Genomic DNA, 14,084 nt, shown 5'->3' on the forward strand with positions numbered 1-14,084 from the left:
AGTTCTAGGCAGCAACAGGTCTTGTTTTGGACTTCATTAGGTTGTTCCCAAGTGGCCACTGAGGGCACCTTTTGTAATGCCTGATTTAAAAAAAAACGATAAAGAAAGTAATTTTGATAACCACCCCTTACAAAGTCAAATTTGTGCCCGTCTCCAAACGTTTAGGCTAACAATAATCAGGCTGTGCTGCACGTGCCCTTGTGGATGTGTTGACACAGAGTAGTAATGGTTTACTGAATGTCAGCCGTGTCACCTTCAAGGTGTCATGTCTGCATCCATGAAGGAACACATTCAGGGTCCAGCAGCCTTTGGAAGCCACTTTGTGTGTGTTTTGTAAGCAAACAAATAATACTAATGTTGCAAAAATCATAGTCATTTTGTCATATTGTCTTGCAATACGTATGAACTAACTAATCTATCTATCTATCTATCTATCTATCTATCTATCTATCTATCTATCTATCTATCTATCTATCTATCTATCTATCTATCTATCTATCTATCTATCATCTATCTATCTATCTATCTATCTATCTATCTATTTATCTATCTATCTGTTCACCTGACTTATAGTTGGTACACAGCAATATGTTAAAAGGTGTATTGTTATTCATGTGTTTGGAAAATATATATATATTTTGAACACTTAAAAAAATAACAATTGTCCTTGCAATTTTTTTGCAGTGCAGGTTTCGCCAAGATCGACTGAAGAGCACATCTTTCCAGAAAGCATGTAGGTAAGTACAAGAAATTAAAATATATTTACCTCCTAGACTTTATTGATCATATTGACCTACATATTTGACCGAGCTGGCTCATTACATTTTGGTTGCATTGTGCGTGTAAAGTCAAAACAGTTACGGCTGAGCTGCAGCCTGCATCACCCTGATGTAATGCACAATATTGGCCACATGGGAGCAGTGCTGTGATGACATAGATTCAGACTGGACACCAACGAGCTTCCAAATTACATGACGCTATAAACTTTCATGGGCTACTTCAATGCAGACAATTGCTGTGATTTTGTGTCATAATGATGACATAACTTGTCCCAAGTAATATTTTATTGTGTATTATGTTTGGGTGGGTTAATATGTAAATGACCATCACTGGTAACTGAAAGTTACTACTGCCACTGGTGCATCCAGTTCAGCAGGATATGGAAATGGATTGTCTAATGCCTTAGCATTCCTTTAATCACAGAGACAACAAGTAATTTGGTAGTTTATCATTTTAAATCGAAGCTTTATGCAAATAAGCATCATGGCACATGTTAAAGTGCTTTTTCTGATGAGCCATAGACATGTTTTGGCTGTGCTCAACCTATGATAAACTATCTCATCTGATCCACTTCCAACTGTCTGCACAATCATTGTCTTCCGAGGTGAGCAACATGAAAAATAAGGCAATAATATTACAGCGCAGTGCAATTCTTTTTGCGTGCCATTCCCTGTTGACAAAAAAGCCCACCATCCCACAGGCCGGCTGCAGCAGTGGAACAAGTGACGATTTCACAGTCCCAATCCGGTTGCAAGCTGATATGAAAGGACCACGTTTGCAGGGTCTCACAATGAAGCAAGAAAAGGAACATATTTCATTTAGCATTTACCCATGAAGATCGCCAGACATGTAAAATGCAGAAAACGTGACGACCCAGTATTTCTAGCAGAATTTGTTGCATGCAGTACACATTTCAGTTTCAAATGGAGCGGGTTTACCCTTTGTGTGTTTATATCAGTACTTGAAATTGCAGCATAGGCCAAAATTAAAATGTTTACACATTTATAGCATATTTGTTAAAGGGTTAATGAAACTGTAATTCACAATCTCCACCACTAGGTAGCACTACTATACTCTTGTATGCTTTTGTAACAGCTAGTGTGGCTGTGCAATTGCTATGATTGCAACCATGTGACCTAGAGGGAGTTCGCTCACTTCATGTTATGACACTTGGGTGGCAAACACTCAATATGGCCACATACACATTTAGTATATTTGTATAATGTTTGGCAGATTAAAGCAAATAACAATGCATGCCGTTGAAATTATGTTCGCCAATTGTGCATGGTGTGTTGTATAAAGACATGAAAGTTAAAAACACGGCAACGAAACAGTGGTGAAAGCTCATCTTTAGAATCTGATATAATGGATGTAGCAGATGAAAATAGCGCTTCTAACCTGTCTACTTTTGTTCTTATACCAAGTCAGTCTGCATGAAAACATTCTTGTATGTGTCCTTCATCGTTTCGCTGCGCTGTTTATTCCATGGGGGTGTAGCGGATGAACATTAATTTGTTGCAAACTGTTAAGTTGCTTCTCAGTAGCCTGCAGTTGGCATATTGTATGTGCTACTAGATTGTATCACTCTGCCAGAAGACTGCCGTTAGAGGACGCTAGTTTTAATGACATCTAGCGTGGGTGTGGGTGTAACTTTATTACTCTGGGTCACGTGTTCAAATATGGCTGGTGCAGACTTTTTCCCCTTCTTTTATATGTTACTTTTCCATTTTATTTTCATGCAACAGAGCAGGCTTTGTAATATTGATGGTATATTTGTGGTGTTTATTGAATAATTGGGCACTTATACGGGCATTTGGAGGAAAGCTGTATGAAGAAATGATCAATCTGTAGTTTTCCGCATTTCCCATTTTCATGAGCATTTTCCAGTTCCAACAATATTTCAACTTTGTTATTAGTATAAATTTTGGTTGTTGTTGCTCACTGCAAACTCAAACATGTTCATACTCGCCTCCACTCGAGACAAACAGGTTTAGCAGCCACCTTTATTTTCATTTTTTGAACTTTTTTCACTTTTTGGTGTAATAACATTTTCCAAAATCCCTATTTGAACAATTTCCACAGTGCATGTTTTTGCATTTTTGCTCTGACTTCACTTGACGTCTAGTTACAGATACACTTGTTTGACCCCCATCTGCTTGTGTCTGTGACGACAGCAACCAGACGTGATGTCACGTGCAACCTAGCAGTCGTGCATTGTGTAAACCTCACTCCCTGATGCCTTAGGAGCTGCGCTGGACAATCAGTTGACAGCCCAGGGCTTGTGGCTCACTGGCTAGCGCTGCTCAACTTAAAAAGAAAATGCATTTTTAAAAAAATCAGCCACAAATCTTACGTGAGATAATAGTAGATAATAGCTCCCTCGTGCTGGCAGTTTTTCCACTAACAATTCCACCCATAAAGCCCTCTAAAACCATTCAAAATCTGCCAACAATGCTCCATTAACATGTCGTGACCTGCATGTTAACCAAGTTATACCGCCATAGTGATTCTAGGAGGTAACACCGAGGAGCTATTTCTTTCCGCGTAGTGACACAGCGCCTTGCTCCGACGTTTCTTATCCGCTCAGCTTCTAAAATCTGTAGCTTATCCTCCATACGGTAAGGCTCAAAAAGTTTTCTGGATCCTCATTTTTCCGAAAGTAGTTGTCGTCATCAGCTCTCTCAAAGTCTGCTCTGGTTAGTGGGAGAAATGCAGTTGTTGTTGATGGAAGTTGCGTTAGTTACTATGCGCTCTTATGAAATCAATGCACCGAGGAAAGAAGTTCTGGTAATGCTTAAAATGACCAAAATACTGTTAGTATTACATGTTAGCATGAATGTGCCTGTTACCGCATGGTTGCAGCATGGATACGAAACGTTGTTGGAGGTTTTTGAATGTCTAAATTCCAAAAAAGGTGCAGTTTTCCTACGACTTAACTCTCATTTGGTGGGGATGTGTGGTCGCCAGTTCCAGCCCGGCATGTGCGGGGCTGGACTGCACGGATTGGCCACTTTCATCCATCGTGTATTGGGATGATGAAGAAACTGGAGACGATATCAAAGGAACTTTGGCTTCCATGCGCTTGTGTATTGGAATGCATGATGACATCAAGCAGATCAGGAGGGAGTACATGATGGTTGTCTACAACCTTGCATTTCTGCTTGTCATGAATGTGGAGGTAATCCCACACCAAACCAAATAAATGCAAGAACTTGAAAACATTTACTAAAAAATGAAATGTGCTGTCGTGTACAACAATGTAACGGAAAAACCTCGGTGATGTCAGGTGAGGTACATGGTTGTTGTTTACAAGCATGCATTTCTAGTTGTAATGATGGTGCAACTAAATCCAAAATAAGTAAAAGTAGGTTAGGTAAATATGTGTTACAGCTTTTTTCCCCGTCTGTGTGATCTTGCAGCCACTGCTGTCCATCATGTTGATGTGTCCACGCACACAGCTGTTCCCCTGCAGGAAACATTTGCAACAGCTCCTGGGATTATTCCCTCTTTTTCAGAGGCCAATCACGTGATGCCTATAATATCAGGGGACGCCAGCGTCCTACGGTCCCACTTCTCTACAGGGGACAACTGTGGAGCCATAGTTACTGGATCAGAGAGACCACTTTTGGACGTTTGAAATCAATCTAAAAGAGGGAACTTAAAACATGGAGCGGCAAAGATCGCGAGAACTTGTGTGCCGCTTCCACTAGCGCGCACGGCAGGATTTGGTTGGTTGGGTCGGTGTTGTTGGCCAACTTTTGTGCATCTCCACCTGGCCGTCCGATCGGGCCGAGTGCGTGTGGGCGCATCATCATCGTCATCTTCCTCACGCAGGAGGCTTGCATGTGGCAGCAGCAGACTCTTCAGTAAGCTGCAGCCAGCCTGGGTGCGAGTTTGATAGTCCCCCCTTTACTCAAAAGTGTCCGCTGTCCGCGCACAGGATGATGATCATTGGACTCCTGCTCAACGTCCTCTCCTATGGTGAGCACATTTTGACATGGCTATGGCTTTGTATGCTGCTTACATTTGCAATAAGGTGTGTGTACCTCAGGTCTGTTACATACTCTATTAGGTGTTGTCTCAACTTTAGACCATGAAAAAAAATCATCAATTTTGACTGATATATAGTGTGTAGAGTGTATTTTCTATATTTTCTACTTGAATCATACCACGTATTATATGCAAAAATAACAGTTAATAGAAAATGCGCAAAATGTTTTTGTGAAAAAAAAGACAAAAACAAATAAGGTTCTCCCAGAAAAGAAGACATTAATATCTTGTTTGAATTCTGTCAAAAAGTTTAGGATTATTAATGTTGTAAATATCTGTCTCTCTGTCTATCCATGTGACTATCTCAGACCCACTGTATGTTTTTGTTAGTGGAATGGTACTGAATATAGAAATGATGGCATATTATGTCAAATGATAATGTCTACTTTGGATGTGGCAAGCATACAATTGGGAAATACTGTAAAATCTCAAAAATGCAAATACAAGTGCAATTGTATGACGAGAGAAACAAGTGATTTATTTGGAGGGGCTGCTGCTATCTCCATTCTTGGAAATGCACCTCGCACATTTGCTTAAATGCATTCAAAAAGGCGAAGGAGTAAAAATGAGCCAAAGGTTGACACAGTTTGATGTTTGAGGAAGAAAAATGAAGCCTTTTTAATCAAATCTATCCAGCCATCTTTCAGTCGTTGTAGCTATTTATCTGTGTTCAACCTTATTTATGCAGCTTCATATTAGCACAGGTTGGAGTAAAAACCTTTAAGCTGTCAAAATGATCCCATTAACTCCATTTCCAATTCATTATGGAGGCAGCGTAGTCTACATGTGGATGACATCATAGGTCCACTCTTCTTTCTTTGGACACGTTCCAAACGCGGGGGGGGGGGGGGGGGGGGGGAGGGGGGTCATCCAGTACATATTGATTGGACCATCCCACATCATGGAGACATCTCACTTATCTGGTGTTCCCCTTTAAGAGGAGGCTTTTCTTGCCATTAGCACACGTGTAAATCAGTAACGTGCATTAGAAGGTGATTGTACAAAGGATTAAATATGATGTCAGAAATTGCAGGATTCACCACTTAATGGTGGTAAAATATGACACCGCTTTATGATGCATCATAATTTGGGGGCACTTGGCTTGATTAAATTGGACAAATACTGTGTGAGAAAATAGATTTAAAAAATGCAACATCTTTCTTTTCCACGTGGATATAAAATGAATTTGGTTGATTCGTCTGCCAGCATGGCTGAATAATGACTTGAAATCATAAAGTCGATGAAATAGTCGTGGCAGAAAAGCAATACTCTAGTGGAGCATAAATGCTTGTTGAGCCGCAATATTAATACAAAAGCTGGTGTTATTTTGCTTTATGAGTATTCTTCATTGCTCAAGGCGGAGCAGACTCATTAATTTGATGAGTTTGTGTGTGTCTGTGTGTTGTCTGGAGGGTGTGCATCCACATCTTATCACATCTTTAAAGTCTGCCTGTAGATCTCATAATGATACATATAGATTTTCAGATGCAACGTTTTGTTGTTGTTGTACGTGATAATGTGGATAATGTTGTGGAAAGTGACTCATTATAGTAGAGTGCATAATAGTGTGTGTCTTGCTTTTCTTGCATCCTCATCCTGTGTGTGACACCCACAAGGCATTGAAGCTGTTGGTGTCAATGTGTTGGCATGAGAATGGAGGAGTGAACATATTGCGTGTGTATTGTGTTCGAAATGGACAATTTTCCATTAATAGGAGCGCCACTACGGCCGAATGAGCTCTTTGCACATGAGGCGACAGACGCTCTAAAAACACGGCAGACAATTTCAATCCCGTTAGGGTTACTGCATTTCGATTTTAGAAATAGTAAAATAAGTCCGTTTTCTACTAATCATAGCACATTACTTTTAGGGATGATGGTTCATATACTGTAGCTATTGGTTTTTCTGCTGGTATCGGCGAGCGAGTGGTGGCGTCGTGCGCCACACAGCAACAAGCTTGCTAGCTCAGTATGTCCATTGCCTGGAATGATTTCCAAGTTTGGATTGTGAATATGCAATTTATACGATGACATGTGCATTGCAATCGCTGGTTATGTGAGGGGTGAGTAAGGTGTCTTCCTTCAGTACTTCTAATATGTTTCATTCATACGTGACATGCTGAATGAGCCCAGTTTATCATTTCACTGATTGTATTAGCCCAGAGTTTCATACATTGCACTTTACTTTGTTCTTGTACGGTGTGTTTGTGCCTCATAGCGATGTGCAGCTTTCCAAATTGTATCTTTACCAGCATTATTTAATTGGATTCTTATTTTTAAATGTATTCAATGTAAACTGTCCTAGTTGTTGATAGTAGGAGAACATGTTATTTTAGTTGACTACTGGTCGTGATTTTTATAATTTGTTTATTTGTAACACAAAGTGCGACCTGACATTAGCTTGAGGGAAGAGCTGCCAATATTGGTATCGGTTGATATCGGTATCAATAATGAAGTGCTGGTAATCACATATCAGTAAAAAGCCAATATCGAGCGTCTTTAATTACTTTATATCCCCCTAAATGATGGCATTAACGGCTGCTATTTAATGATGATGAAAATGCAAATTGTCATTGTCATGCCTAATTTCAAAAGAAATCATCTGATTTCCGAATTTCCTCCATAGATATTAGAGAAAACTGTAGCAGAGATGGAGCGGTGAAATCACATTTCATGCAATGTTATTTTTAGATTTGAATACATTTGGCCGTGTACTCCTCTGTCACCTTAACAATGGCAGCGTGGCGCTTTGGAGGAAGCCTTTCCAAAATGTCTGTCAACGCCTGTCGAGTTACAGAGCTGCGGGCTCCAGCTCGCCAAAGTCGTCATTAAAGTGTCTATTGAGGATCGAAGGAGGAGGAGGAGGACTGCACCTGTCCGTACACAGCAGAGGCAGCGTTTGCTTTCTCCCCTATGGGAACGCCATTAGAATTTCACAATAGCACCAGGACCGTATTCAATGCTGCAAGGAAAACACAATAGACCACATTTTATATAATCAAAACTGCACTGGTCTGACTTGTACCAAACACCACTTTTACTACAGTTTTATTGTTTGCATGCATTATTATTTGTTATACAGAAACTGTGCTTATGCTTTACCAGGCTCATCAATAGGAAATTGATCAGATGACATTGAACCTGACTTTGACCACGTGCTGAATAGCCCATGTGGATTGTTCACATGACCTGAGATTCAAGATGAAGTGTTACTATTTTAGTGGACGTTGATTGAGTCATAACACCACAGTTATGAAATAGAGCTCATGTAAAGTTATACAGCGTTTAGCTGGTCAGATAATGTACTCAGGGAGTTTTTATTCAGGGTATTTTTAGTATTTCATTGTCACTCGGCTTCCTTACCTTTTCAACAAGGCCGCCCATCGTCCTCGCTTTACTCTTCTTGTCTTTCTAAAGGGCGTGGCCGCTACTCAGTTGTGTTTTGGCCGACTGCACACGGAGATTGAACTGGCAACACGCCCACTGGGCATCCCAAAGATGAGGGAAAGTAAAGGGGAGCCTTATGATTTCAACTGAGGTTGTAAAGACAGTTTTGGAATTGAAATGCTTGAGTCAAGAAAGCAAAAGTGCAAAATTCTATACAAGACAAGTTTGTTGATAGCTTATGGTGGAACCTCCACAGTCGACCTCAAATCCTGTAGGCTGTTCCCAAACTTTTCACACTCTCGTACCCCTTCAGACATTTGACCTGAAGCCACGTACTCTCTACTCCTGCACACTTAAAACATATAAACCAGCGTCTGTAAGCACACAATAAAATATCCTACTCTGAATTCTTTCTCACCTGTTTGATATATTTAATCATTTCATATATAATTGATTTTGCTTAAGGAAACAGAAGACCATGTCCTCCTTAATTCCCTCTTCATGAAAGTATGCACATCCACCAGGGCGGGTGCCAGGCCGGCTATATTTGTTAACTCATAAAGCTGTAGTGCGTAAAATTCACTGGCTCGTAGGCACAGTGGTAGCTTTTTAAAATGTCTTCCGCCACGTCTTTAGTGTGGCGAGAAGCAATGTTGTTTGATGAAGGCATGGTCTGTATAGTTTTTCATGCCTTAATCGCTGCTCAAAAAAAATCCCGTGGCTTATTTTTCAACTGCACATACGCTAGTCAGTGCATCCAGTCAAGGGAGAAATGACAGGCTCATAGCTCAGAAAATGCACTAATTAGTCACAGCACCACCTAAGAAGACCCGCTCTTATTTCACACATATGCTGCTTGTCCTCTAAAGTGTCACGGGGGGATGCTGGAGCCTACCCCAGCTGACTTTGAGTGAGAGGAAGGGTACACCCTGGACTGGTAAGGCAATCACAGGGCACATTTAGACAAAAAAAACATTCACACTCATACCTATGGAAATTTAAAGTGTCCAATTAACATAACAAATATTTTTGGAATGTGGGAGGAAACCGGAGTACCCAGAGAAAACCAACACCCGCACGAGGACAACATGCAAACTCCTGTCCAAATGTCCAAACTTAGATACAAACCCAGATTATCCACATCTCGTGACTGTGTGGCCAACATGCTAACCACCACGCCGCCGTGCGGCCCTGTTTAGCACACAATGTAAATGAAATCTTCAACATTCAACACTCTTAATGCACAACATATTCATCAAACTTGCTTATTTGTTAATGAACCACACATAGAACAATGAACAACTTCGTACTGTGTCTCCTTTCATCTGCATTGTACTGTTCCCATGATGAGGCATTCAAGTGCACTGCTTGACTCTCGGCGTAAGCCTTTCAGACACCAATGTAGTCACGCTGTTTTTAATTTTCATTCACGTATGACCACTTTGGGGACCGAGGCTGTATGGCATCACGCGATGCATCAGCATCCGCTCAGCTAACATGAAAGGATAAATTCTTGCTGTGTGTCTTGCAATTGCTTGTGGCGTTTCAAAATATGTATTATTCCAGAAGACTTACATGCAAGACATTAGCATTTTGCACAAACAGTTCAGATAGCAACAAAGGATTAAGGATTTGCTTTTTCTTTGGCTTTTTGTAAAAACAAGAAGAAGAGTAGATACAGGAAGTTAACTACGCAACGTGAGCAGACTACAACCTCACCGCCCATCTTCACTTGTTATCAAAGTTAATATAGACCAGTGGTTCTCAATAATTTTCTTTTTTCACTGAAATGGAAATCAACTGAAGTCTTTGTTGAGAACCCGTTATCTGTCTGCTTCCACCTGCCCCTAAGCCCCACTATTTGAGAAGCACTGATATAGACTGTTTTTGTTTTTTTTTTACTATTAAAGGGATAGTTTGGATTTTTTGACATGAAATTGTATGACATCCCCATCACCAGTGTAGTACATCAAGGGAGACTTACCCCCACGTCCTCCCCTGAGCCGAGTTCTGGCCGGATTTCGGTGATGAGGAACGTAGTTCCAGTTAGTTGGTGGGGCCACTTGGCTCCTCGAAATAATATGAGTTCTAAAGAGCAATACACTTGCATCACAAAAATGCCTCCTTGAAAAAAATCAGACCTCACGACGCGAGAGTCTCGCGTCACATACACAACAGTGGGCGCGCAGTGATACGACGGGAGAGAAAGTAACGCCGAGTGATTGTGAGGTTTGATTTTTTTCGAGGAGGCATTTTTGTGATGCAGACGTATTACTCTTTTAAACGCATATTGTTTTGAGAAAACAAACTCTTTACTTAAGTGGCCCCAACAAATAACCGGAACTACATTCCTCGTCACTGAAATCCGACCAAAACTCAGCTCACGGGACGAAGTGGGGGGTACGTCACTGTTGATGCACTACACTGCTGATGGGGATGTCATACAACTTCATGTCAAAACATCCAAACTATCCCTTTAACAGTGGTTAGCTTCTTTTTACACTGTGCTTCTGTTGAGAATGTTAAAAAGATGTGTCAGGATGCGAGATGCGTCACAGTGGTTAACTTTGTTTTACACTCATATTACCATTAAAAATCTTATTTAATCTTATTACAGTTAACAAAGGTTTTATGACGGTGAGAGTTTGACTCAGGAACAGATTATTTAAGTCCGACACTCGACTGTAGAGGTTCTACTGTATTCGATACAAATGTTCCAAAGTGCTTTGCATTTTGATTGCAAGTTTCACACATCAATTCAGTTTGCCAAGCAGGATATCTCTCTCTGCCAAGAACCATATGGCACATCACATTTTGGCAGTGCACTGTGGAGGAGCCTGAAGTATTAACAGAGCTGCAGGAGAAGACCCCAACTGTTAAATGCGACATGTGATGCAGGCTCCTAAGGGCAGACGAGGAATGATGTGGCAATGCAGTGCATGGGCACAGTTCATCAAAACAACACACTGCTCCATGTAACGGTTGCGCGAGGGCAATTGTTGATTCTGAGCGTTGTCTGCTGCCGCGTGCGAGGCTGCACGACTCTGCTCATGGTGTCTGGGCTAGAGCTGTCTCGGTGGGCTCTGTGCATGAAAACTGATTAGAGCGAGTGCAACTGTGCTGTACCTTTTCAAGACCCACTCACTCAGAAATACAATTTTCTTTGCTTGCACAAATTGAGGAGTAAATAGCATATAATTTCTCCACCAGCGATAAGGACCATAAAAAAGTTTTGAAGGACGTTTGCAGAGTCTTCCTAACATACTGCATGTGTTCTTTCATTGCTTCCATTATTGTTGATGGAAAGCAATCATATGAAGGAAGAGCGCCATCATTTTACAGATGTGGACTGCAAGCTATTATTTAGCATTGGGACATTCTGCATTATCTGGTAACACACTACTCAAAAACATTTCTTCAAGAGAACGTAACGTTTGCACTATAACCCTTACAGTGGGCTCAATTTGACCTTCTCTAAACTTTAGAATTTACATGTCCAACTGTTCAATGTTTCACTACTTCTTGCACAACCTGCTGTTTTCTAATAAGGTGATGAATAGCAAAATTCACAAATGGTGTATATTTTTAAAATTTTTACAGAAAGGCATACTATATGCCTTTCTGTGACTCTTACAGTCTCTTTGGATCTTTGTTGCAACCGCCTGATGACACTCTGTGACACTCAATGGCCATGTTCACATGAATACGGATATTTTCTATAACGCACTTCTACCCCTCTCCAGTGTCCAAAAAATCTCTATCCACATGGTGACGTTTTAAAACTATTCCTATCCTCACAAATACGCATACGAAGGCTGTCTGCACATGACAAAGTAAGGGGGCGCTGCAGCCATGGTCTCTTTAGACAATTTTAACCAGAGGTGCTGATGACGTCATTTCTGTAGACGTATTATAACAAACATGGCGAGGTACAGTAGAAGCTACATGTGGCCTGCTAGCAAAGTAGTCGGTAAGTTATTTCACATTTGTCAGCAAAATGTATTGAATATAAAACTGAACATTTATGAAACATGTTCTTTATTCAAATGTAGCAGACGTTGGTTGTCACTACAGTGCTTTGTACTGTAGTTCATTTTATCGATCAAAAAAGAACTCCATCACCTGTGACGCTATCATTGCTGAAATAATTGTGTGTCTGGCAAATTGTCCTTGTTTAATTGCTTCCACGACAATAATTATGCAGAACAAGGCAGGCATGTACAACAGGGAAGCTTTCAATGAGCGGGCGAAGCAGCTCAGTCAAACGCAATCACAAGGTTTTTGCCATGCTAATATTCCCACGCCATTCTTCCAAAATAACGACAAGCGGTCCCACCAGCTACAGGTCCAATCGTGTCGTGTCTCAAATTGCGAGCAAAACAGCAGCGGTATAGCATCCTCGGAAGCCCACAATGGCGCCAATGCAAAGCGAAAGTAGGCTTATGCTTACTCTCATACACACAAAAAAGTCATTTCAGCATGCTTGAAAGCAGCAGTGTTTTATTAGCCATTGCACACATGAAATTATACTTATCTGATGCGGGAATAACGGCACATAATTGTTACGTCATCTGTCAGCAACAAGCAAAAGCTTCGTTTTCGCCATCCACACGAGTGCGCTGAAGCCAGAGTTTTGAAAAGTCTTCACCCTGGCCGGAGTTTTCCAAAAGCTCAATTTTTAAGGACAAAAACCTCCTTATGCCTGTGGATGAACCAAAACGCATAGAAAAATATGCGGTTTCAAAATATCCATATTCGTGTGGACAGGGCCTAAGCTCAATGGCCATGTCCCTCTGAGGTACTGTTGATCAATCAATTGTTATGCAGGACATTTATTGGTTGATTCATGGATCATATCTGTTATTCTTTTTGCTGTTCAGCTGCTTGTTAGAGAACAAGTTATGTAAATAGTACTGAAATATTGAACAGTTGGACATGTGCACTCTGCTGTTTAGAGAAGGTCAAATTAAACATCTGTAAATGTTATAGTGCATTTTAGCTTCATCCTGACATTTCAACCAAATTCCAGTATCCCCAACTTTTTGTGAGTAGTATTGATTATGTAAAATTAAAACCGTATTGACACGAATATAAGACATTATTTTTTTCCCTAGGAAAATAGGCTGAAAGGCAATTAATTTGTTCCAGACACCCAAAAATGCACAAAACACATTTTATATAGAATAGTTAGAGTTTTACATGCAGAAAGCAATGCGAAATACATAAAAATGACAAATGAAATGAATAAATCAACATTTATCATCACTTTTACCTTTATTTAAGACTTGTTGGCAAAGAGACGTTGATAAGTGGCGAGGTTGAAGGTACGGGAGAGGAAAACTTCAGTCAAAAACGGAATCATTTGGAAACAGTGGCGTTTTTTGTTTTTGGAAAACATAAAAACTCAGTGACGACATATAAATGCATATAAAATACTGAACTTTCACACTGTGCTAGTGTGGGTTTACTCCAGGTGCTCCAATTTCCTCCCACAGTCCCAAAAATGCATGTGAGTTTAATTGGGGACTCTACATTGTCCATAGGTGTGAATGTGAGTGTGAATGGTTGTTTGTCTATATGTGCCCTATGTATAATTGACTGATGACCAGTCCAGGGTGTTGCAAAGCAATGCCAAAGGTTATATTTATGTGTGATATTTAGTAAAGTACTTACACTTTGAGGAGAGTGGAGGCATTAGGACCCTCATTCAAATAAACATAATGAGGAGGCGAAGCAAGGGAGCTGTCAGGATTTATGGCCCATGGTGTCACACTGGTTGGGGGCCAACGATGGTAGCTGACTGTATGGGGTCAGTGGCTGAAAGACAAAAGTGGACACAGTTGCTGACGGATGGTGAGCACATGATTG

At 40.7% G+C, this 14,084-nt stretch overlaps 1 protein-coding gene across 4 annotated transcripts in view; it reads left to right on the forward strand.

Moving 5' to 3' along the window:
• LOC129168638 (GDNF family receptor alpha-4-like) overlaps positions 1–14,084 on the forward strand; it is a 39,945-nt gene that overhangs the window by 799 nt on the left and 25,062 nt on the right. For 2 of the 4 annotated variants that reach the window (XM_054754108.1, XM_054754109.1), the window contains exon 2: positions 685–737. Coding sequence is in view for 1 of the 4 variants with exons in the window: in XM_054754107.1 (XP_054610082.1) it covers positions 4,722–4,761 (40 nt within the window). In the remaining 3 variants the exon portion in view is untranslated. Of the gene's footprint in view, positions 1–684; positions 738–4,331; positions 4,762–14,084 lie in introns of those variants that run through there. The other 2 variants (XM_054754110.1, XM_054754107.1) reach the window with 2 other exon arrangements.

The sequence above is a fragment of the Dunckerocampus dactyliophorus genome, chromosome 16 (assembly GCF_027744805.1).
Source record: "Dunckerocampus dactyliophorus isolate RoL2022-P2 chromosome 16, RoL_Ddac_1.1, whole genome shotgun sequence".
Classification (NCBI taxonomy): Eukaryota; Metazoa; Chordata; class Actinopteri; order Syngnathiformes; family Syngnathidae; genus Dunckerocampus; species Dunckerocampus dactyliophorus.